This window comes from Phyllobates terribilis, unplaced genomic scaffold (assembly GCF_046119375.1).
Source record: "Phyllobates terribilis strain yellow unplaced genomic scaffold, ASM4611937v1 Scaffold_1__5_contigs__length_1240528914, whole genome shotgun sequence".
Classification (NCBI taxonomy): domain Eukaryota; kingdom Metazoa; phylum Chordata; class Amphibia; order Anura; family Dendrobatidae; genus Phyllobates; species Phyllobates terribilis.
The window spans coordinates 538,793,264-538,819,752 of record NW_027362761.1 but is presented as its reverse complement, the minus strand read 5'-3'; the positions used below and the strand labels follow the sequence as shown (position 1 = coordinate 538,819,752).

Sequence of the window (26,489 nt, the reverse complement as noted above, 5' to 3'; positions counted from 1 at the left end):
TCCTGGGACACCCCCACCCCCCATGGCTCGCTCCCCCCCCCTGCAGAGGCCCTAGACTCAGCGGCCTAGATTCTCCTGGAAGCGCTACACTGCCGGTAGCAACCTTCCTCTCCATCCCTGAGCCTCCCTCTACAGGATCCTGACCCCCTCCTCCCTCACCGGAGAACAAGAGGTCCCTGTGCGCTGGCTGAGCACCTCTGGGGGCATCCTCACCTGCTCTCACTAACAACCCTGTTTGTGTTGTGCCTGTGTGTGGGTTACTCTCAGGTTCCACTCCCTCCTCTGCAGGAGACACACTCCATACAACATTACTGGTGTTAGAAGCAGATAAATCAAGACATTTTGGGGGGGCCGAACTTGGGGGTTCAGTGGGTACATACTGCGACACTAGCCGCCCCAAGTCGGTCCCTAATAAAACGTTTGCGGGAATATTTGGTGTTACTCCCACCTTCCGCATCCCCCTCCCGGCACCCCAATCCAAATACACCATGGCAACGGGAAGTGCCAGATCCACACCTCCAATCCCGGAGACGGAAAGGGTCTTTCCCGGTACAAAGTCTTGAGGGGACACCACCTCAGGCCGTACCAGGGTTCGTTCAGCGCCAGTGTCCCGCAGTCCCATGACCGCAGAACGGCCTATGGTGACGGGTTGGATATTGTCCAGGACCTACCACCACCCCCTCCCACACACAGAACATTGGGCGCTCTCTGGGACTGGGATGGGGCCTTTTGGCGCTGGGGACACTCAGCCCTAAAGTGTCCTGGCTTGTTGCAATGATGACAACGTCTTACGTCTGTTCCTTGCCTGGAGAGGGCAACAGGGGGATACACCCCTTGTGTTCTGGGGGCTGGGGAAACAGGGGCAGGATTGGGCTTACCCCCTCTCCTGGTGCTGCTGGCAGACTTCATCGGCTCAGGCGCCCTGATATTGGCATACTCATCTGCCAGTAGCAGAAGCCCCCGTTGGTTTTCGGTCACGGAGGAACTGTCAGAGGTCCTCCGGGCAGTTCCACAAGAACTGCTCCGTGACGAATAGTTCCTGGACCTCCTGGCGGGTAGTAAGCGCTAGACCCGAGGTCCAGTGCTCTGCGGCTCTCAACAGCGCCCGCATATGATCGGTCCAGGTGTCCTTGGGGCCACGCAGCAGGCTCCGGAACTTCTGGCGGTACGACTCCAGAGTGAGGTTGTACTGCAGGATCAGGGCCCGCTTGATGCTGTTGTAGTCCTGTACCTCCCCGGCAGGTAAGTCCCCCAAGGCATCCAGGGACTTACCCCTCAAACGGGGGGTCAGGTATCTTGCCCACTGATCCCAGGCCAGATGGTGCTGAAGGCAGGTCCTTTCGAATGCCACCAGAAAGGAGTCCAGGTCTCCATCTTTCTCAAGCAGGGGGAAGTCCTCGGCTCGGACTTTACAGGTCTTCGCCTCCTGCTGTGCTGGAGGTGCTGGAAGGAATCCACGCTGAGCAAGGTCCAGTAGATGCTTGCGCTCCGCATCTCGTTCTGCACGCTCCGCAGCTCGTTCTTCCCTGAGGAGCCGAAAAGTGGTGGTGTCCCCAGACCGCTGACTGGCCAGGGCCGCTTGCAGGAGGGCATCCATGCTGGACAGGCTGTGGTGGGCAGGCGGTGGGCAGTCCACTGCGGGACCGAATACTTGGGTCTGGCTCCTTGAGGTGCCCGAGCTGAGCTCCTCCCCGTCATGAGTAACATTGTCCTCCCCTGCCTGCTCACCAACCAAAGCAGTGGTCTTCTCCTTCACCTTGTTCCTGGTGCCTTCCGCCATCTTGGTAACCTTGGGTTTGCGCACAACTTGTTATAATTTTACTCTGACCGTCTAGTGTTGGGCTGACCTTAAGACTCCAGCAGTGGAAATTACCACTGGCAGTCTTTAGTGTCTGTGAGTAGGGATCCCACATACACTATACTCTACAATCCCACCGCTTTGCCACCAATGTGATGAATGCCGGCCGGTGGGTGCAGCTCTCTGGCGCCCCCTTACCTCTCAGGTGAGTCAAGGTACTGCACCTAGAGTAAGTGGTGCCAGGAAGCTGCTACCAGCGGGGGAAAACACGGTGGTGTGTTGTCCCTTACACGTCACCAATCCGTGACGCCACGATACAGGCACAACTCTCTGGCGCCCCCTTGCCTCTCAGGTCAGTCAAGGTACTGCACCTACAGTGAGTGGTCGCCGGAGAGGCCGTCCTGTAGCCCTCTGGGTATTTGAGGCCCTCTGCAGTGAGGGCGGTAAATATATTCCCCTGGCTGCGCCAGTAATATATATCCACACCTCCAACCGTCATTGCCAGCCTTCCTCAAATCCCCCAGATGGTATGCTGCCACTAGTTCTCGTTTGATACAAGCCCGGTCCGTTAACAGACTTGTATCGGGTCAGGAACCAACCCAGTAGCGTTTCAGCCAAGCGTTTCCGGACCAATGGATTCGTATATGCAGAGTAAAGGATACAGCCCACGATTAATTTATGATTTAATCGATTATAAGAATACACTAGATTACAAGGCTATACAATTAACTATACAACGGTATTTTGGCCAGAATAAGAAATATAACAATTAGAAATACAAAACACAGGAATAACAACGATAAATCAGTTACCGTTCTTGTGGTGCAAGGGAGGATTTGCGATCCCACAGGTTCAAGCTTAGTTGCAGTCGTCCAAGCCTCAGTAGCACATAGCAAAGGTGCTCCTCCCACTCAGAGACCTGGACCCGACCTTAGGAGTTGATCAAATCATTTCCTGGGTCAAACTGAGGGGGTTTCTGGCTGTCGGCTATACTAAAGTCCTGTCACGCCCACTCTTGGTGATGTCAGTTTACTAAGCCCCGCCCCCCCCACCAATGCTCGTTTTAGCTCCATTTTAGAAAAGTACCCATAACTTTCCCTGGGGTGCTCTCATCGTATCACCAGAGGTCTCGTCGTGATCCTTCTCTTGTGGGGAAGCCATTGACTCTAAACATGCCTCCCCTGGGACCTTGTATATGGTTCTTCTAAATATCTAGTTTTCCAGGCCACTCATGGATTTATAAGTCCCATGATTGTGTCCGCGGGCACCTTCCTCACATGATACATTTTATTTGGGTTCCCTAACTTGTATCGTGTGGTTAGGAATTGATAGTGTATCTTGTAGCTTTTGGTGGCCATTTTCCACAAAGAAAGCACATGGTTTTCCGGCTTGCACAAATGGTTTGCTTCTGGTTTCAAGTGACATCCAGGTGCTAATTACCCCCCTGGGGCCTAGCTGACTCTGTCCTGCTTGGACACAGCAAAAACAGGCCCATCTATTTACCATATCAAAGGAGTTTCTGGAGACTGATCTCCAGAGGTGGGGGCGAATTGCTCTGTTTACCAAGGGCTGCAGAAATGTGACATGGTAGAAGCTGTGTGACAATAGGGGATATCTTCAGGTATGACGTATCATACCTAAGATGGCGGCTAACTTTCATGACAGGGGGATATTATGGAGAGGGACAGTGTGGGAGGATATTATAGAAAGGGGCAGTGTAGAGGATATTACGGGAAGGGGCAGTGTGGGGGGACATTATAGTGAAGGACAGTGTGGGGGATATTTAGTGCAGTAAGCACAGTGAGGGGCAATTATTTATTCAGGGGTTCAGCATGGGAGATATATTATTATTCATAGAGCAGCATAATGATATTTTTAATGCCACCATGTCGGGATGTCCTGCTGAAGACAGAGAAGGGGGAAGTCTGGAGAGATGAGATGTTGGATTGAAATCTCATCATGGCACCTGCGCCACATAGAGACAAAAGGGATGGGAATGACTCCAATCAGAAAAGATGTCACCTATTAGGTACCTGTGTATAAATGTTTATTTGAGATACTGACTGCATCTCATCAGTACTGTGGTTTCTGTATGGTCTGCTGGTAGAAACAACTCCCAGTATCTCCTTACCATTGTTAAGGATATACTGGGAATTGTAGGCTCAAGCAATGCAATTATATATGGGGCTGACCTGACCTTACATTTGATCGCTGTACTAAGCTTGGTGCTTTATACATGTACTGATGGTGGTTCTGGCGCTGCATTCATGTACTGATGGTGTTTCTGGCGCTGCATTCATTAACTCACAATGATTCTGGCTCTGCATACATGTACTGACGGTGGCTTTGGCACTGCATCCATGTACTAAAGGTGGGTTCTAGCGCTGCATTCACGTGCTGATGGTAGTTCTGACGCTGCATTCATGTACTGACGGTGGTTTTGGTATTGCATTCATGCGCTAATGGTAGTTCTGGTGCTGCACTCATATGCTGATGGCGGTTCTGATCTTGTACACATGTAGCAATCCATAACGTGCTTCATCGGCCTAGGTGACATGCCTAGGTTTGTTATTAGCTCATCTTCGCTTTTGTGACAATCTTAATTTGAGATGATGATGAAGATTATGCTCAGTTTGACTTGGATTTCATTTTGGATTTTCTACTCTACTATGCTTTAAATACTGTCTTTATTTTATCAACCTCAACAACATAGTATGTTAATATACGAGAATCTTTTAGTTTTTATATACGTTCCCGTGTGTTATAGGAATTGAAAACTGTTGTATTCTAATTGTGAAAACCAATGTTTCTGTTTAAATATGTCTGCTCTCCTTCCCCCCTCCCTCTTTTATTTATGTACCCCCCCCCCTCCCCTTCTTTCCGTTTTATGGAAAATTTCAATAAAAACATTTGAAAACATAACGTGCTTCATGGCTATGTTACAACTTAAAAATCCTCAAAACTTAAAGATTTGATATTATGATGAGGATTTGGTGAGTTCCTGCTCCCAAAATTCAGTTTAAGTTAGCGTGTGTTCACACAGATTATTTTTTGAGCAGAAGTTTTCCAAATCCTCCTCAAATACTCAAAACTTGGTTCTGGGGATGTATTAATGTACTGATGGTGGTTCTGGTGATGTATTCATGCAAGTACCCCTTTAAAAAAAAATTGCGGCCCTTGGGATTGGTTCATTATGGCAATGTGGCCCTTGGACCAAAATATGTTGTGCACCCCTGATGTAACTATATAAGGCTGTGTGCACACGATGCGTTTTTAATGCGTTTCCGCGGCGTTTTTGCAGCTGCGGAAACGCCGGGTAAACGCATTAAAACCGCATGGTAGAAGGGAAGCAATGTTCCCCAATGGAAATCCGCATGTGCTGTGCCCATGCTGCGGATTTTTCCGCAGCGTTTATGCTGCGCTCAAAAATCCGCAGCATGTTCATTAATTTTGCGGAAACGCGGCGTTTTCGCCGCCATTGACTTGCATTAGAACACACCAATACCGCAAGACCGCATTTGTACTTGCGTTATTGGCGCGTTCTAATGTGCGGATGGTACCCGGGTGTGGAGGAGAGGAGAGTCTCCTCCACACCCAGGTACCATTAAAAAGCTGTAAAAACAAGAATAAAATAAAAAATAAATGTATACTTACCTTCTGTCGGCCCACGCACCGCTCCTGCTTGGTTCCCGGCACTTTGCAGTGAGTTGAAGGACCTGCGCTGACGTCAGAGTCATGTGACGGGTCACGTGACGCTGACGTCGGCAGGTCTTTCAATTCACTGTTGCCGGCAGCCGAGAGAATGGAGTGACCGGGACACCGGGGGCCATCGGAGGGTAAGTATACAGTACATTTATTTTTTTATTTTCACCACTCTCTCGGGTCACACTATATAAATCCATGCCGGTTGCATGGATTTATATAGTGTGACCTAGTTGTCACAAGCACTTTCCAAGTGATGCTAATCGCTTGGGAAGCGCTTGTCAATCTGCATGCGGAAATGTCAGTGGGACCGCTTCATTTCCGCATGTCCCTGGCAGGAAAACGCATGTACAATCCGCATGTACAATCCGCATGTGTTTTTTTCTGCCAGGGAGAAGCAGAAACGCTCAGGAAAAAATCCTGAGCATTTCTGCATCGTGTGCACATAGCCTTAACTGAATTTTGCAACTAATTAGATTAAACAGATAGTATTAGGGGTGGTATTGAATGAATTGTGAAACATCAGTATTTATCCTCATACTGTACATGCTGCTTGCATCTCACACATTCCTCATCCAGCGCAAACTCGGCCTCTTAACATTCTTCTCCATTATTTTTCAGCCCTAATGACTAAAAGCAGACACTGTAAATATGCTTTCTCAAGGGTAAAATGTAAATGGCTCTTGAACATTGCACTTTTCTGAACCTCTCTGGGTATACGTTGACTTTTCAGATATTCCTTTAACCATCTCTAAATATGTAAGGTGTATCAGAGAGCTCTCTGCTAAGGAGCTATAAGCCTGTGTCCACAAGACATAACTACGGTATTACAGATTTTCAATAATGACCCACTGTCAGAAAGCAGAGATCTTAGAAATGGTGATGATTTAGAACACAAACTTCATTATATGTTACATGTAGACTGACTTCTTAGGGCATGTTCACACATTCAGTATTTGGTCAGTATTTTACATCAGTATTTGTAATCCAAAACCAGGAGTGGGTGATAAATACAGAAGTGGTGACGTGTTTCTATTATACTTTTCCTCTGATTGTTCCACTCCTGGTTTTGGCTCACAAATACTGATGCAAAATGCTGACCAAATACTGAACGTGTGAACGTGTCCTAAGATTCATCTCACAATTTAAAAAAAATAATTTACATATCAAGCAGTCTTTGTCTATAATTCACTGTTAGACTGTGTTCACACATTGCGTCTTTGCAGCATTTTTTTATTCGGCAAAGCAAAATCATCTCTCCTGGCAATAAAGAAGCTTACAAAAAGCAGGTTTTGAGGTGTTTTTGCTCCTTTTTTGGGGGGTGGATTATATTGTATTTTTTGGGGTGTGGATTATATTGTATGTGTCATTTGTATACAGTTTATGTTTAATAAAGTTAGTTTTATTTACCAAAAATGCATAGTTGCGTTTTTTTTTTCACTTTCTCATTGCTTTCTATAGATGAAAAAACGCAGCAAAAATACTGCAAGAATTGATGCTGCAAATTTAAAAAATGCTGACATTCTTCCAATTCAGTCATGAAAAAAAAAGTATGTGCATGAGATTTCTGAAATCTCATAGCCGGTACTGTAAAAAAACAGCTTTTAAATTTGCATCAAAAATGCTGCAAAAACACAACGTGTGAACATAGCTTTAGGGTAGTCTCTCTCTTAGCGTTTTTAGAAAACACGTCTTTTCTGCAGTTTTTAGCTTTTTAGTTTCTCAAGGTTTTTTTTTTTTTTTTCTTAAAAAATTGCTGTGGACAGATTTTAGCTACAAGTTAATATTTGTTTATTTATTTTACTCACTTACTGTATATAGCGCCATTAATTCCACAGCACTTCACAGACATTATCGGCACTGTCCCCATTGGGACTCACAATCTACATTCCCTATTTGTATGTCTTTGGAATGTGGGAGGAAACCCTGAGGAAACCCACGCAAACACGGGGATAATAAAAAAATAAAAATAAATAAAAATAAAAACAATCACTTTTGGAGCATTTTTTAGGTCCATGAAGTTTTTTTTTTTAACAAGTACAGCATGTTGTAGATATGCCTTTTTTCCAGACAAAAAAAACACCACCTAACACACTTATTTAAAAACACAAGAGAGTCTAAATAAAATCATTGAAAAAACTGTGTGAAGTAAACGATAGGGAACGTGCACACGGAGCGGAATACGCAGCCTCATTCACTTTTTCTGTGCTGATGACGTGAAGTGTTAATTTTGTCAGGACTGGCTGTTCTTTCTATTTCTCCACTATTATTAGGGATGTTTCCATTCTCAGAGTCTCAGGGCTATAAATGCAAATCCAAAAGTGACTTCAGTGGGAAAGAAGCAGGGAGTTTTTCAGGAAATACAAATACAAATGAAATACCAAGATTAATAAACAGAGGCATTAAAGCAGGAAGTGCCCCGGACAAGGGCTGTGTGTTTTCATTGTAGGGGAAAGTTAACAACTCGGTCACACCTTTCACTGAATTTCAATGGTTAAACATTGTGGAGTGCCATCTTCTCTCTCATGTGATGAGTTTGGGGGCAGGGCCGGCTCCAGGTTTTTGTGGGCCCCGGGAGAAAGAGTCTTAGTGGCCCCTTTAACACATACCACGATTCATGATGCAGAGATACCGGAGAGAAATATAGATATAATACAATGGCAAAGATTTAACTTCTTACATTAGATGAGTGATATCTATTGTACATTCTACAATAGTCCAAAAACCGGCGAATCCTCGCAGCGCACAGTACAGACGGGACAGTATAGTCCTCCATACAGTATTATGGGCCCCATATATTGCTCCATACAGAATAATGGGCCCCATATATTGCTCCATACAGAATAATGGGCCCCATATATTGCCCCATACAGAATACTGGGCCCCATATAACGCTCCATACAGGATACTGGTCCCCATATAACGCTCCATACAGGATACTGGTCCCCATTAGGGTTGAGCGAGTATGTTCTGTCCGAGTATGCTCGGGCCGAGCTCCGAGTATTTATAGCTGCTCGGTGATAAGGTTAAATCGCTCCCGTGTACATGATTTGCAACTGATTGACAGCTTTATTACATGTGAGGAATGTGTAAGAAATAGACATTCCTCACATGTAATAAAACTCTCAAACAGTCGCATATCATGCACACGGGAGCGATTCAACCATATCACCGAGCAGCTATAAATACTCGGAGCTCGCCCGAGTATACTCAGCGAAAGGGTTAATAGAACATACTCACTCAACACTAGTCCCAATATAACGCTCCATACAGGATACTGGTCACCATATAACGCTCCATACAGGATACTGGTCCCCATATAACGCTCCATACAGGATACTGGTCCCCATATAACGCTCCATACAGGATACTGGCCCCCATATAACGCTCCATAGGAGGATACTGGCCCCCTTATAACGCTCCATACAGAATACTGGCCCCTACATAATGCCCCATGTAGGATGTCACCACCCCCCCTTATAATGCCCCATGCAGGATGTCACCTCTCCCCCCATATAATGCCCCATGCAGGATGTCACCTCTCCCCCCCCATATAATGCCCCATGCAGGATGTCACCTCCCCCCCCCCATACAATGCCCCATGCAGGATGTCACTTCCCCCCCCACATAATGCCCCATGCAGGATGTCACTCCCCCCCCATATAATGCCCCATGCAGGATGTCACTCCCCCCCCATATAATGCCCCATGCAGGATGTCACTTCCCCCCATATAATGCCCCATGCAGGATGTCACCTCCTCCCCCCATATAATGCTCCATGAATGATGTCACCCCCCCCATATAATGCCCCATGCAGTATGTCACCCTCCCCATATAATGCCCCATGCAGGATGTCACTCCCCCCACATATAATGCCCCATGCAGGATGTCACTGTGGCGCCCCTGCGGGTCCGGTCGCCACAGAGGTACTGCATCTCAGCCAGAGGTGTGGTACCCCACTGTCAGGTAAGGTGGGAGCACTACCCGGGACCCCCATGCAGGATGTCACTTGCCCCCCCCCCCATATAATGCCCCATGCCTCCATATATCAAATACTCACCTCACTTCTCATCTGCTACCGCTGCTCCAGACTCCTCACCCGTGCCGGCGTCTTCCCACTCTGCGCTGTGACGGCTCAGGAGAGAGCTCGGTGTAAAGATGTCACCGCACCCTCTGACCTGAGACATCACAGTGCAGCAGCCGAAGAAGATACCGGAGCGGCTGCAGAGGCACGGGGAGGGTTAAGTACTGTGCCGGAGCCCTGAGCAAGCAGGGGGGGGGGGGTGGCGTGCGCTGGCACCACCAAAGCACCGCTCATGGGTCCCATAGCGCGCAGGGGTGCCCAATGGTGAGTGGGTCCCCCCGCCTGCTCAGGGCCCCGGCACTTCCCTGGGTGCTGACGCCGGGCCCGTTTGGAGGCATAGTACTGTTTTCATCTATAAGATCTAGAAGATAACTACTATAATACAGCCTCCTATGTACAAGAATATAACTACTATAATACTGTCCTCTATATTCAAGAATATAACTACTATAATACTGCCCCTATGTACAAGAATATAACTACTGTAATACTGCCCCCTATGTACAAGAATATAACTACTATAATACTGCCCCTATGTACAAGAATATAACTAATATAATATTGCCCCTATATACAACAATATAACTGTTAGAACCTTGCTCTTAGTTTTTTTTTCCTTTGCTGGTCACATGACCTTGTTGGCCTATTTAATCCTGCTCCGCCCTTCTGGCTTTGCTGGACTTCATTGTATATCTACTTTCTAGCTAGCCTGTGCTCTGTGTCTTGCTCTGTTAGTTTGCTTGTCTACTGACCTCTATGTTCTATATATTTTGTTTGTTCATCTGTCTGCTACTATTTCTGTTAGGAGGTGTCCCATATTCCTCCCAGTCCTTAGTACTTGTAGGGATTCCTTCCCCACATCTATAGGTCTCCGTACAGACTAGCTTAGGACTTTAGCAGGTCTGATCGCAGGATCAGGTTCCCTGTTACATCGTAGGGATTAAGCTGAGTTCTATCGTAGGGACAGATCTCCTCTCTTTCCTTAGCTCTGGTAGCAGAACATAACAATAACTACTATAATACTGCCCCCTATGTACAAGAATATAACTACTATAATAGTGCTCCTATGTACAAGAATATATAACTACTATAATATTGCTCCCATGTACAAGAATATAACTAATATAATACTGCTCCTATATACAAGAATATAACTATAATACTGCTCCTATGTACAAGAAAAAACTACTATAATACTGCTCCCTATGTACAAGAATATAACTACTCTAATACTGCTCCCTATGTACAAGAATATAACTATAATACTGCCCCCTATGTACAAGAATATAACTACTATAATACTGCTACCTATGTACAAGAATATAACTACTATAACACTGCCCCTATGTACAAGAATATAACTACTATAATACTGCCCCCTATGTACAAGAATATAACTACTATAATACTGCCCCTATGTACAAGAATATAACTACTATAATACTGCCCCATGTACAAGAATTTAACTACTATAATACTGCTCCCTATGTACAAGAATATAACTACTATAATACTGCTCCTATGTACAAGAATATAACTACTATAATACTGCTCCCATGTACAAGAATATAACTACTATAATACTGTCCCTATGTACAAGAATATAACTACTAAAATACTACCCTCTATGTACAAGAATATAACTACTATAATACGGCCCCTATGTACAAGAATATAACAACTATAATACTGCTCCCCTATGTACAAGAATATATCTACTATAATACTGCTTCTATGTATAAGAATATAACTACTATAATACGGCCCCTATGTACAAGAATATAACTACTATAATACTGCCCCTATGTACAAGAATATAACTACTATAATACTGCTCCCCATGTACAAGAATATAACTGCTATAATACTGCCCCTATGTACAAGAATATAACTACTATAATACTGCTCCTATGTACAAGAATATAACTACTATAATACTGCTCCCAAGTACAAGAATATAACTACTATAATACTGTCCCTATGTACAAGAATATAACTACTAAAATACTACCCTCTATGTACAAGAATATAACTACTATAATACTGCTCCCTATGTACAAGAATATAACAACTATAATACTGCTCCCCTATGTACAAGAATATATCTACTATAATACTGCTTCTATGTATAAGAATATAACTACTATAATACTGCCCCTATGTACAAGAATATAACTACTATAATACTGCTCCCCATGTACAAGAATATAACTACTATAATACTGCCCCTATGTACAAGAATATAACTACTGTAATACTGCTCCCCATGTACAAGAATATAACTGCTATAATACTGCCCCTATGTACAAGAATATAACTACTATAATACTGCTCCTATGTACAAGAATATAACTACTTTAATACTGCTCCCATGTACAAGAATATAACTACTATAATACTGTCCCTATGTACAAGAATATAACTACTAAAATACTACCCTCTATGTACAAGAATATAACTACTATAATACTGTCCCTATGTACAAGAATATAACTACTAAAATACTACCCTCTATGTACAAGAATATAACTACTGTAATACTGCTCCTATGTACAAGAATATAACTACTATAATACTGCCCCATGTACAAGAATATAACTACTATAATACTGCCCCCTATGTACAAGAATATAACTGCTATAATACTGCCCCTATGTACAAGAATATAACTACTATTATACTGCTCCTATGTACAAGAATATAACTACTATAATACTGCTCCCATGTACAAGAATATAACTACTATAATACTGTCCCTATGTACAAGAATATAACTACTAAAATACTACCCTCTATGTACAAGAATATAACTACTATAATACGGCCCCTATGTACAAGAATATAGCAACTATAATACTGCTTCTATGTATAAGAATATAACTACTATAATACTGCCCCTATGTACAAGAATATAGCAACTATAATACTGCTCCCCTATGTACAAGAATATATCTACTATAATACTGCTTCTATGTATAAGAATATAACTACTATAATACTGCCCCTATGTACAAGAATATAACTACTATAATACTGCTCCCCATGTACAAGAATATAACTACTATAATACTGCCCCTATGTACAAGAATATAACTACTATAATACTGCTCCTATGTACAAGAATATAACTACTATAATACTGCCCCTATGTACAAGAATATAACTACTATAATACTGCCTCCTACTGTATGTACAAGATGAATGCTTGTTTCTTTATAATCCCTTTAACGTTTCCTAAATCTGATCTCATTCAGTATGACACAGACAGATAAAATATAATAATATAATAAATATGTCAGAGTCAACAATAGCTCTGTATCAGAAATCCAATATTTTCCAAAGCAAGGACAGACGACATCCTAATATATACATAGATGTAGGACAGACTGCTACCATGGTCTGTAATGTTCAATAACCCTACAACCAGGGCTGCAAGATTAACCAATTCAAGGTTGTCCGTTCTCTTACATTCATGGCAGACACATTTTTGTTTGTTTTTATTTTATGTGCGGTTTTAAGAGCTTTTTCTATTTTGGCTTTTGGATATTCAAGTAACTTTTGCCTCTTTTTTTTCCTGAAAGGTGGGGCCTAATTTTCCAGTTTAATATTATTTTTTTTCCCAAAATGAGGAAAATATGTAAAGAAATAAAGGAAATATGCAGGGGCACAGCAATCTGCGACTGCGACCAGATCCGTGCGACCAGAGAGCACCGCTGACACCAGCTCCATTGTCAGCTGAATGTCCATGATGAGGTACAGTACAGACCAAATGTTTGGACACTTTAAAGATTTTTCTGTATTTTCATGACTATGAAAATTGTACATTCACACTGAAGGCATCAAAACTATGAATTAACACATGTGGAATTATATACTTAACAAAAAAGTGTGAAACAACTGAAAATATGTCTTATATTCTAGGTTCTTCAAAGTAGCCACCTTTTGCTTTGATGACTGCTTTGCACATTCTTGGCATTCTCTGATGAGCTTCAAGAGGTAGTCACCGGAAATGGTCTTCCAACAATCTTGAAGGAGTTCCCAGGGATGCTTAGCACTTGTTGGCCCTTTTGCCTTCACTCTGCGGTCCAGCTCACCCCAAACCATCTCGATTGGGTTCAGGTCTGGTGACGGTGGAGGCCAGGTCATCTGGCGTAGCACCCCATCACTCTCCTGCTTGGTCAAATAGCCCTTCCACAGCCTGGAGGTGTGTTTGGGGTCATTGTCCTGTTGAAAAATAAATGATGGTCCAACTAAACGCAAACTGGATGGAATAGCATGCCGCTGCAAGATGCTGTGGTAGCCATGCTAGTTCAGTATGCCTTCAATTTTGAATAAATCCCCAACAGTGTCACCAGAAAAGCACCCCCACACCATCACACCTCCTCCTCCATGCTTCACGGTGGGAACCAGGCATGTAGAGTCCATCCGTTCACCTTTTCTGCGTCGCACAAAGACACGGTGGTTGGAACCAAAGATCTCAAATTTGGACTCATCAGACCAAAGCACAGATTTCCACTGGTCTAATGTTCATTCCTTGTGTTCTTTAGCCCAAACAAGTTTCTTCTGCTTGTTGCCTGTCCTTAGCAGTGGTTTCCTAGCAGCTATTTTACCATGAAAGCCTGCTGCACTAAGTCTCCTCTTAACAGTTGTTGTAGAGATGTGTCTGCTACTAGAACTCTGTGTGGCATTGACCTGGTCTCTAATCTGAGCTGCTGTTAACCTGCGATTTCTGAGGCTGGTGACTCGGATAAACTTATCCTCAGAAGCAGAGGTGACTCTTGATCTTCCTTTCCTGGGGCGGTCCTCATGTGAGCCAGTTTCTTTGTAGTGCTTGATGGTTTTTGCAACTGCACTTGGGGACACTTTCAAAGTTTGCCCAATTTTTCGGACTGACTGACCTTCATTTCTTAAAGTAATGATGGCCACTCGTTTTTCTTTACTTAGCTGCTTTTTTCTTGCCATAATACAAATTCTAACAGTCTATTCAGTAGGACTATCAGCTGTGTATCCACATGACTTCTGCACAACACAACTGATGGTCCCAACCCCATTTATAAGGCAAGAAATCCCACTTATTAAACCTGACAGGGCACACCTGTGAAGTGAAAACCATTTCCAGTGACTACCTCTTGAAGCTCATCAAGAGAATGCCAAGAGTGTGCAAAGCAGTCATCAAAGCAAAAGGTGGCTACTTTGAAGAACCAAGAATATAAGACATATTTTCAGTTGTTTCACACTTTTTTGTTAAGTATATAATTCCACATGTGTCAATATATAGTTTTGATGCCTTCAGTGTGAATGTACAATTTTCAAAGTCATGAAAATACAGAAAAATCTTTAAAGAAGAAGGTGTGTCCAAACTTTTGGTCTGTACTGTACATCATTACAGGATGGGGTCCAGGACGGAGGACATTATTAGATAATGGGGTCCAGGACGGAGGACATTATTAGATGATGGGGTCCAGGACGGAGGACATTATTAGAGGATGGGGTCCAGGATGGAGGACATTATTAGAGGATGGGGTCCAGGACGGAGGACATTATTAGAGGATGGGGTCCAAGACGGAGGACATTATTAGAGGATGGGGTCCAAGACGGAGGACATTATTAGAGGATGGGGTCCAGGATGGAGGACATTATTACAGGATGGGGTCCAGGATGGAGGACATTATTACAGGATGGGGTCTAGGATGGAGGACATTATTACAGGATGGGGGCCAGGATGGAGGACATTATTACAGGATGGGGTCCAGGATGGAGGACATTATTAGAGGATGGGGTCCAGGATGGAGGACATTATTACAGGATGGGGTCCAGGACGGAGGACATTATTACAGGATGGGGTCCAGGACGGAGGACATTATTACAGGATGGGGTCCAGGACGGAGGACATTATTACAGGATGGGGTCCAGGACGGAGGACATTATTACAGGATGGGGTCCAGGATGGAGGACATTATTACAGGATGGGGTCCAGGACGGAAGACATTATTACAGGATGGGGTCCAGGATGGAGGACATTATTAGAGGATGGGGTCTAGGATGGAGGACATTATTAGAGGATGGGGTCCAGGATGGAGGACATTAATGCAGGATGGGGTCCAGGACGGAGGACATTATTACAGGATGGGGGCCAGGAAGGAGGACATTATTACAGGATGGGGTCCAGGACGGAAGACATTATTACAGGATGGGGTCCAGGATGGAGGACATTATTACAGGATGGGGTCTAGGATGGAGGACATTATTACAGGATGGGGGCCAGGAAGGAGGACATTATTACAGGATGGGGTCCAGGACGGAGTACATTATTAGAGGATGGGGTCCAGGACAGAGGACATTATTACAGGATGGGGGCCAGGAAGGAGGACATTATTACAGGATGGGGTCCAGGATGGAGGACATTATTACAGGATGGGGTCCAGGATGGAAGACATTATTACAGGATGGGGTCCAGGATGGAGGACATTATTAGAGGATGGGGTCCAGGATGGAGGACAATATGACAGGATGGGGCAAGAATGAGGGACATTATTACAGGGGCCAGGACAGAAGACATTATTACAGGATAGGTGCGAGGATGAGGAACATTATTATAGGATAGGTGTCAGGACGGGGGACATTATTACAGGATGGGGTCCAGGACAGAGGACATTATTACAGGATGTGGTCCAGGACGGAGGACAGTATTACAGGATAGGGGCCAGGACGGAGGACATTATTACAGGATAGGGGCCAGGACGGAGGACATTATTACAGGATGGGGTTCAAGATGAGGGACAATATTACATCTGCCAGGACAGAGGACATTATTACAGGATAGGTGCCAGGACGAGGGACAGTATTACAGTATAGGGGCCAGGACGGGAGACAGTATTACGGGATATGGGTCAAGATGGGGGACATTATTACAGGATAGGGGTCAGGATGGGGGACATTATTACGGGGCCAGGATGGGGGACAGTATTATAGGATAGGTGCCAGGACGGGGGACAGTATTACGGGATAGGGGTCAAGATGGGGGACATTATTACAGGATAGGGGTCAGGATGGGGGACATTATTACAGGGGCCAGGACGGAGGTCATTATTACAGAATAGGTGCCAGGACAGGGGACAGTTTTACAAGCTAGGTGCCACTACAGGGACAGTGTTGCAGGATAAGTGCCAGGACGGGGACTGTATTACAGAATAGGTGCCAGGACAGGGGACAGTTTTACAAGATAGGTGCCACTACAGGGACAGTGTTGCAGGTTAAGTGCCAGGACGGTGTTATGATCTGCTACAGGGACTAAGGAAAGACAGGAGAACTGTCCCTACAATAGAACTAAACTAGATCCCTACGATGTAACGGGGAACCTGATCCTGCGATCAGACCCGCTAAAGTCCTCGGCTAGTCTGAACGAAGACCTATAGATGTGAGGGAGGGATCCCTACAAGAACTAGGGACTGGGATAAGTTGGACACCTCCTAGCAGAAATAGTAGCAGTCAAAGACAAACACACAACAAAAAGCATAGAGGTCAGAAGACCTAGCAAAACTAACAGAGAACGGCAACAGAGCACCAAGCTAGCTCAAGAGTAGTAAATACAATGAAGTCCAGCAAGACCAGGAGGGCGGAGCCGGATTAAATAGGCAAAAATGGTCATGTGACCAGCAAACTAAAAAAAACCTAACAGGAGAGTTCTAACAGTACCCCCTCTTCTAAGAGGATCCTCCGGATCCCCTAGGCCCAGGCTTACCAGGAAACCTCCTGTGAAACGCTCTGACAAGTCTGGAAGCAGAAACATCATCTGCCCTCACCCATGAGTTATCCTCAGGTCCGAAACCCTTCCAAGCGACGAGATACTGCAAACTCCCTCTATACCGTCTAGAATTTAGGATGCGGGAAATTTCATATTCCCCGTCCTCCACCACCGGAGGAACAGTGGCAGAGGCGTCAACATCAGACACATCAGCTTTTTTCAACAGAGAAACATGAAACACCGGGTTAATCTTCCAGGACGTAGGAACCTCCAACCTAACAGCAGATTGGTTAACTATCTGAAGCACCTTAAAGGGCCCTACGAACTTGGGACCCAATTTTTTAGAAGGAATCCTCAATCGCAGATTCTTAGAGGACAACCAAACCATGTCACCAACAGCAAACAAAACCTCTTGCCGTTTCCTATCAAAGTACCTCTTAGATTTTTTGTTAGTCTCCTGAAGATTACCACGCACATCCGTCCAAACTCTCTCCAAATCACCGGAAAAACTCTCCTCCTCAGGCACAGCCGAAACCAATTTGGAGAATGACCCAAATGACGAATGTCTCCCAGAACAACAAAAAAAAGGCGAACACCCAGCAGAAGAGGATGTATGGTTGTTAAGAGCAAATTCAGCAAGTGGCAGAAACTCAGACCACCCCTCTTGATTGTCTGCCACAAAACAACGCAAGAATTGCTCAACATCCTGGTTCTTCCTTTCTGTCTGGCCATTAGACTCAGGATGATATCCAGATGAAAACGACAAATGAACTCCCAACCTGTCACAAAAGGCACGCCAAAAACGAGCCACGAACTGAGGTCCCCTATCAGAAACAATGTCAGTAGGAACACCATGTAGTCTGACAATTTCCTTGACAAAGGCCTTAGCGAGTGTCTTAGCGCAAGGCAGTTTGATGAAGGGAACCAAGTGACACATCTTGCTAAAACGGTCCACGACCACCCAGATGACCGTGAAACCTTCAGAGGGGGGAAGGTCAGTAATAAAGTCCATAGCCAGATGTGTCCAAGGTGCACTAGGAACCTCCAGAGGGCAAAGCAACCCCGCAGCAGGAGCATGCGAAGACTTGGATCTAGCACACACAGTACATTGGCGCACCCACTTAATGACTTCCTTCTGCCATCCAGGCCACCAAAAACTGCGACCCACAAGTCTCTTGGTCTCAGAAATTCCTGGATGACCTGCCAACCGAGACTCATGACACTCAACAAACAAATCTCTCCTAAAGGTCCTAGGCACAAACAACCTCCCATGGGGAGTGTTAGATGGGGCATTCTCCTGAGCTTTAAGAATCTCATCCTCCAAAACGGAGTCCAAAGCAGCAATCACAACACCTTCTTGTAAAATGCTCTCCTCTTCCTCCTCAACACCGACCATGGGAGAAAAGCTGCGAGACAAAGCATCCGCTTTAACATTCTTGGTACCCGGGATGTAAGTAACGGAAAAATTAAACCGCAAGAAAAAAAGTGCCCACCTAGCCTGATGGGCATTCAAGCGCTTGGCAGCATCAAGATAGATCAGATTTTTATGATCAGTGAAAACCTGAATGGGAAATTCAGCACCTTCCAAGAGATGACGCCAGTGTTCAAATGCGAGTTTAATCGCCAGCAATTCCCGATTACCAATATCGTAATTAAGTTCAGTCTCAGAAAATTTTTTTGAAAAAAAGGCACAGGGATGTACTCCATCCTTGTTTTCCTGAGACAACACCGCACCGACCCCCACAGAGGAAGCATCAACCTCAACCAAAAACGGCTTAGTCACATCAGGCTGCATAAGGATGGGAGCAGAGGTGAACCTCTCCTTTAGAAACACAAAAGCTTCAATGGCCTCAGAAGTCCACTGAACAGCATAAGCACCTTTCCTGGTGAGATCGGTCAGCGGTTTGACAATAATAGAAATTTTTTTTATGAATATTCTGTAATAATTGGCGAAACCCAAAAACCTCTGTATCGATTTCAAACCAATAGGCCTAGGCCATTCCTGCACAGCTTGAACTTTAACCGGGTCCATCTCAAAACCTTCACTGGAGATAATGTAGCCCAAAAAACTAATCCTCTGTACAGCAAACTCACATTTCTCCAGCTTAGCAAAAAGCGAATTGTCCATTAATAACTGTAATACCTCACGTACGCTCCGCCAATGAGACTCCAGATCAGGCGAATAAATCAGAATGTCATCCAAATACACAACCACATTTTTGCCGATTAAAGGTCTAAGGATGTCATTAATAAGATTCTGAAAAACTGCTGGAGCATTAGTAAGACCAAAAGGCATAACCAGATTCTCAAAATGACCCACAGGAGTGTTAAAAGCAGTCTTCCATTCATCACCCTCCTTCATGCGCAACAAATTGTATGCCCCCCGGAGATCAATTTTAGAGAACCACTTGGCCCCCACTAACTGGTTAAACAAATCAGGAATCAATGGCAGTGGGTAAGGATTGCGTACAGTAATTTTATTAATCTCACGAAAGTCCAGACAAGGACGTAAACCGCCATCTTTTTTTTTTACAAAAAAAAATCCAACAGCCACAGGAGACTTGGAAGGCCTAATGTGACCGGCGGCCAAGCTTGTCTGTATGTATTCCTCCAAAGCCTTTCTCTCATGAATAGTAAGATTAAATAAACGACTTTTAGGAAGAGTCGCTCCAGGGACAAATTCAATGGTACAATCATAGTCTCTATGGGGAGGCAAAATTTGTGACTCCTCCTCAGAAAAAACTCTCCAAAAATCCTGAATAGGTACAGGCAATTCCCCTTTATCCACCGCAGCAATACGTCCGTTACAACACTTGTCATAACATTTAGGGCTCCAGGACTTAATTTCATTGGTAGACCAATCCAGTACAGGATTGTGCAATTTTAACCAGGGTAACCCCAACACTACTGGAGAAGGCAAATTATCCAATACCACCAAATCCAAATTTTCTTGGTGAATACCATTAATAGTGAGGGGAAATTCACAGACCTTATGAGTAACACTCTTCAAGGGAGAGCCATCAACAGAAACCACAGCAATAGGGGATGACAAAGTTTTAGGTTCTAATCTAAGTTTTTCCAAGAATCCCCCATCAATCACATTCAGAGTAGAACCACAATCCACAAATACCCGAAATTCAATTAATTCATCCTGAGCAGCAGTAGTGGCAGATAGGAATACTCCCTTAGAATTTAAACAGGCAATACGGGCATAACTGACCATTTTTTTTTCTTTCTTCAAACGAAGCACACAGTTCTTAATAAAATGACCAGAATTTCCGCAATAGAAGCACAAGCCTTCAGAAAGCCTGCGATCTTTTTCCTGAGAGCGGGGTGGCATCGCCCCAATCTCCATCGGCTCTCCATTGTCAGCACAGACCCTCTCAAGACTCGGAGCTGACATAGCAGAGGATTTGCTCTCATTAACCCTTGCACGCAGTCTCCTGTCCACCCGTATAGCTAATTGCATAGCCTCCTGCAAGTTTCCAGGTGTGGGATAAGCAATCAGTAAATCCTTAACCCTTTCACCTAGCCCTGCAAGAAACAAGCTTTTCAAAGCTGAATCGTTCCACCCCACCTGGGCAGACCACCGACGGAAGTGAGAACAATATTTTTCCACATTACCTGATCCCTGCCTCAAACGTCTCAATTCAGACTCAGCAGATGAGACACGATCAGGATCATCATACAACAAACCCAAAGCAGAAATAGTAGCAGTCAAATACAAACACACAACAAAAAGCATAGAGGTCAGAAGACCTAGCAAAACTAACAGAGAACGGCAACAGAGCACCAAGCTAGCTCAAGAGTAGTAAATACAATGAAGTCCAGCAAGACCAGGAGGGCGGAGCCGGATTAAATAGGCAAAAATGGTCATGTGACCAGCAAACTAAAAAAAACCTAACAGGAGAGTTCTAACAGACGGAGGTCATTATTACAGAATAGGTGCCAGGACAGGGGACAGTTTTACAAGCTAGGTGCCACTACAGGGACAGTGTTGCAGGATAAGTGCCAGGACGGGGACTGTATTACAGGGTAGGTGCCAGGACGGGGACAGTATTACGGGATATGGGTCAAGATGGGGGACATTATTACAGGATAGGGGTCAGGATGGGGGACATTATTACGGGGCCAGGATGGGGGACAGTATTATAGGATAGGTGCCAGGACGGGGGACAGTATTACGGGATAGGGGTCAAGATGGGGGACATTATTACAGGATAGGGGTCAGGATGGGGGACATTATTACAGGGGCCAGGACGGAGGTCATTATTACAGAATAGGTGCCAGGACAGGGGACAGTTTTACAAGCTAGGTGCCACTACAGGGACAGTGTTGCAGGATAAGTGCCAGGACGGGGACTGTATTACAGGGTAGGTGCCAGGACGGGGACAGTATTAAAGGGTAGGGGCCAAGATGGGGGACATTATTACAAGGGCCAGGAAGGGGACAGTATTACAGGATATATTTGATCTGTTCTTGTCTAGCAAGTCAAGCATAACTTTTGGTATTAGCTTCTTCATTACACAAAACCACAAGGGATTCTGTTATTCTCACCTTATTAATCTGGACCACCAGGGAAGTGGACATTCACCGTACCATGGACCACTAATGATGTTAGGACTATTTATTTCATTACCAAAGATTCCAAGGAATATATTCATTATCCTATTCACTATTCTAGGCTATAAACCCCTTTAGTCCACCAGGGACAATGGCATTAACCCTTGCATTTCATTAAACCACTAGAGATGTTGGTTTTAACACATTTTCTACTATCTGGGTGCTATGTGGCACTATGTATGGAGGTAAAATAGCATTTAGTTGTGTATCGGCACAATGGATGTCTAAATGTCCGGTAAAGTTAAGAAAGCAGTGATTGTGGCGGTGGGCAAGTGATGGACTAATCTCCCAATTTTGGAGAAATCTTTGGAGTGTAGTGCAAATCAGTCCACAGGAAATCACAGCTCAGATGCCTTCTTGCAGAGGACTTACCTTCTTCTTTCTTTTTCCCACAGTTTATTCCGCACAGAGGCATTCCCAGATATTAATCCGGCTACAATCCCATGGAACTTCTAGGAAAAACACAATGATACAATGTTATTACAGTTACAGGTGAAAGACACATTTTTACGGCCTGACGAAATAAAAATAATAATCTCTCAGCGCAACAGATTCCGTATATTCCCTGATGCGCGACTTTACAGCCAATGTCAGTGGAAAATTCACAAATATGTGTGGGGACAGGATAGTGAAAAAAAAATAGCTTTTACAACAATTAAGGCCCTTTTCAGATTACCCTACTGGATTTTTATTTGCATGTACATCAGGAAAAGCTCCTGACATACACAATAAGCAGACAAATAGGATCCCATTAACCAGATGTAGGTAAAAAGAGTGTTGTTTTGGCCTCAATCAAAAGGACATCAGTATACCATAAGAATAAGGTATAATGTTATAGATTATGCCATACAATAGAATGCATTAAAAAATGAAAAATGTATAGTATACTTTTTTCAGTGCAACATAACACTGGAAAATTCCTTTAAATGAACCTGTCCCCTCGATTTATGCAGCACAAACCACAGGCAGCATGAATCAGAGAGTATAGTTTGAAGACCTGGCGAATTGACAGGTCTCTCCATATGTACACACAAGGGAGATGCCTGTCCATCATCTAGAAAAGCATGGGGAGAAGCCGGACGGAGGGGGCACCGGACTAATCTCATCTATGCCTATGGGCCTCGGGCGGCTCAAATATTTTCTCTGACATGTCAGAGCATATAACGGGCTGCAATCTTGTATCCAATCTTGCTCTGATTCATGCTGCTTGGGGTTTGAACAGCATGATTAAACTGACAGCTGAAAATCCAAAGCAGCTGTTGCAGCCACAGGACAAGAATATAACTACTATAATACTGCCCCCTATGTACAAGAATATAACCAGTATAATACTGCTCCCTATGTACAAGAATATAACTACTATAATACTGCCCCCTATGTACAAAAATATAACTACTATAATACTGCTCCCTATGTACAAGAATATAACTGCTATAATACTGCCCATATGTACAAGAATATAACTAGTATAATACTGCCCCTATGTACAAGAATATAACTAGTATAATACTGCTCCCTATGTACAAGAATATAACTACTATAATACTGCCCCCTATGTACAAAAATATAACTACTATAATACTGCTCCCTATGTACAAGAATATAACTGCTATAATACTGCTCCTATGTACAAGAATATAACTACTATAATACTGCTCCTATGTACAAGAATATAACTACTATAATACTGCCCCTATGTACAAGAATATAATTACTATAATACTGCTCCTATGTACAAGAATATAACTACTATAATACTGCCCCCTATGTACAAGAATATAACTACTATAATACTTCCCCCTATTGATAAGAATATAACTACTATAATACAAACCCCTATTGACAAGAATATAACTACTATAATACTGCTCCCTATGTACAAGAATATAACTGCTATAATACTGCTCCTATGTACAAGAATATAACTACTATAATACTGCTCCTATGTACAAGAATATAACTACTATAATACTGCCCCTATGTACAAGAATATAATTACTATAATACTGCTCCTATGTACAAGAATATAACTACTATAATACTGCCCCCTATGTACAAGAATATAACTACTATAATACTTCCCCCTATTGATAAGAATATAACTACTATAATACAAACCCCTATTGACAAGAATATAACTACTATAATACTGCCCCCTATTGATAAGAATATAACTACTATAATACAAACCCCTGTTGACAAGAATATAACTACTATAATACTGCCCCCTATTAACAAGAATATAGATGTTATACTACTTTTTACTGTGGATAGCAATATGGATCTGAACATCCAGGAGACTTTCACATCTGTCTGGAGCCATTTTGTAATAATTTCGGGGGTTTCTGTCTGTACCATATGTGACTCTTCCAGCTTGTTTGTTTTTCATAGTATAGACAGTAAGTATCAGGAAACTGTCAGGACTTACATTACATGAAGCCCGTCTCCACTTGCAGCAGGTGGGACTCATCCTCCCAGCAGGACACCATGGCTGCTGTTGGATCACAGTAAATCCATGTGAAGAGGAATCACCCAGAGCCGCTGCCAAGTCTGCACATGCTTCATAGGCAGCACACTGAGTTATGGCTGAGGCCACTTATCTGTTTACTTTTAGGATTATACAGTGATAAAGTCTCTGGATTAACCCATCCCAGCTCAAAACTCCTGTTATGAAAACTGGAATTAACGCCAATATTAACGAGGGACTACATCCCCCATCATGGAGCGTTACTAGTGCATCTAAGCCTATGACTGATACAGTCTATGGAGCTCGCATTTCCAAGTCCATCATGCGTAATATTGTCTGGTGACCAGGAGTGTATCTAAGTCTACCATATAATATAGCCTATCTTGTGGATTGTTGTATCTAAGCCTATCCCATGTGATGCTGTCTGTATATTAACATATTATGTCCTATTTACAGTTTATGTAAATGTATTATGTGGAAGAACACCATCAAAAGAGGTGATGAGAAGTTATTATACATCTAAGTCAATCATGTGTGATACACAGTCGCATATCGTAATGGGGGCACACAAACAGTAGCCCTTAGGGGGTGCAACATTTTTTTTCCTTTTTCCCTTAGGAGAGCTACTTTGCCAGTATGGCTTGTCCCAGCTTCTGCCCCCTCCTCGAACAGTCTGGCCAAATTGAGGACCTCTTTGCCCCTCCGTACTGCCAGACTGCACAGGTCTCTCGGCCATCATGCCGCACTGCTCTTCCTTCTCCAATTTACCGCCCACAAATGGCGCCGTTCCTTCCGCCGCTTTGTGCCCGTCATGGCTCCACATCTCGCTGGGTGGGGTTCTCTCCAGCTCACCATCCTGTTTCTCTATCTCCTCCGTCCGTTCTCTTAAGTCACACCTTCCTGGGCAGGCCTTTTCCTTCCACTTCGTCTTACCACAGCGGCCACTCCTCGCTGTAGGCTGGCACTTCCAGTTCCGACACTCCCTGCGGTCGGTGTAACCTCTGGAGGGCTGGACATCTCTTTGCGCCCTTTTGTTCCTTCTACGCTCACGATGGGCGGGACCTTCTTGTTCTGTGCCACTAACCGCTATTACAAAGTCCATGTTCGGTGCCATCTTAAACTGCGTAACAGTCACTATCCTCCACGTAACTCGAGTCTTCCCGCATCACTCTGCTCTTCTAGGTGTAAGACTCGATCCTCCCGACTAGGCCAAGTGTAACGTTGCACGGGGCGGTAGTTGGTAAGCGGATGTATCTAAGCCACACGTGTCAAATTCCGGCCTGTGGGACAAATCTGGCCCGCAGGTTGATTATATTCGGCCTGCGACACCAGCACCCCTATAAGGGGGCCATTATTCTGTATGGAGGACTATGTGGGGCCATTATTCTGTATGGAGGATTATGTGGGGCCATTATTCTGTATGGAGGATTATGTGGGGCCCATTATTCTGTATGGAGGATTATGTTGGGCCTGTTATTCTGTATGGAGGACTATGTGGGGCCATTATACTGTATGGAGGACTATGAGGGGCACACTATACAGTACGGAGGAATATGTGGGGTCCATTATTTTTTATGTAGGACTATGTGGGGTCCATTATTCCGTATAGAGGACTATGTGGGGCCCATTATACTGTACGGAGGACTATGTGGGGACATTATTTTGTATAGAGGACTATGTGGGGTCTATTATACTGTATGGAGGACCATGTGGGGTCCATTATTCTGATTGGAGAACTTTGTGGGGTCCATTATTCTGTATGCATGACTTTTTAGAGCTCATTATACTGTATGAAGGACTATGTGTAGCCCATTATTCTATATGGAGGACTATGTGGGGCTCATTATTCTGTATGGAGGATTATGTGGGAGCCATTATTCTGTATGGAGGACTATGTGGTACCCATTATTCTGTATGGAGGATTATGTGGGGTCATTATACTTTAGGAAGGACTATGAGGGGCCCACTATACAGTATGAAGGACTATGTGGGGCCACTATTCTGTATGGAGGACTATGTGGGGCCACTATTCTGTATGGAGGACTATGTGGGCCCTTTATACTGTATGGAT

At 44.0% G+C, this 26,489-nt stretch overlaps 1 protein-coding gene across 5 annotated transcripts in view; it reads right to left on the bottom strand.

The window, feature by feature from the left end:
* LOC141269164 (phospholipid-transporting ATPase ID-like) overlaps positions 1 to 26,489 on the bottom strand; it is a 231,312-nt gene that overhangs the window by 120,374 nt on the left and 84,449 nt on the right. For 4 of the 5 annotated variants that reach the window (XM_073680385.1, XM_073680386.1, XM_073680384.1 and 1 more), the window contains one exon: positions 22,324 to 22,403. In XM_073680385.1, coding sequence (XP_073536486.1) covers positions 22,324 to 22,366 — 43 coding nt within the window. In that variant the 5' untranslated portion in view covers positions 22,367 to 22,403. Of the gene's footprint in view, positions 1 to 22,323; positions 22,404 to 24,379; positions 24,498 to 26,489 lie in introns of those variants that run through there. The other variant, XM_073680387.1, reaches the window with a different exon arrangement.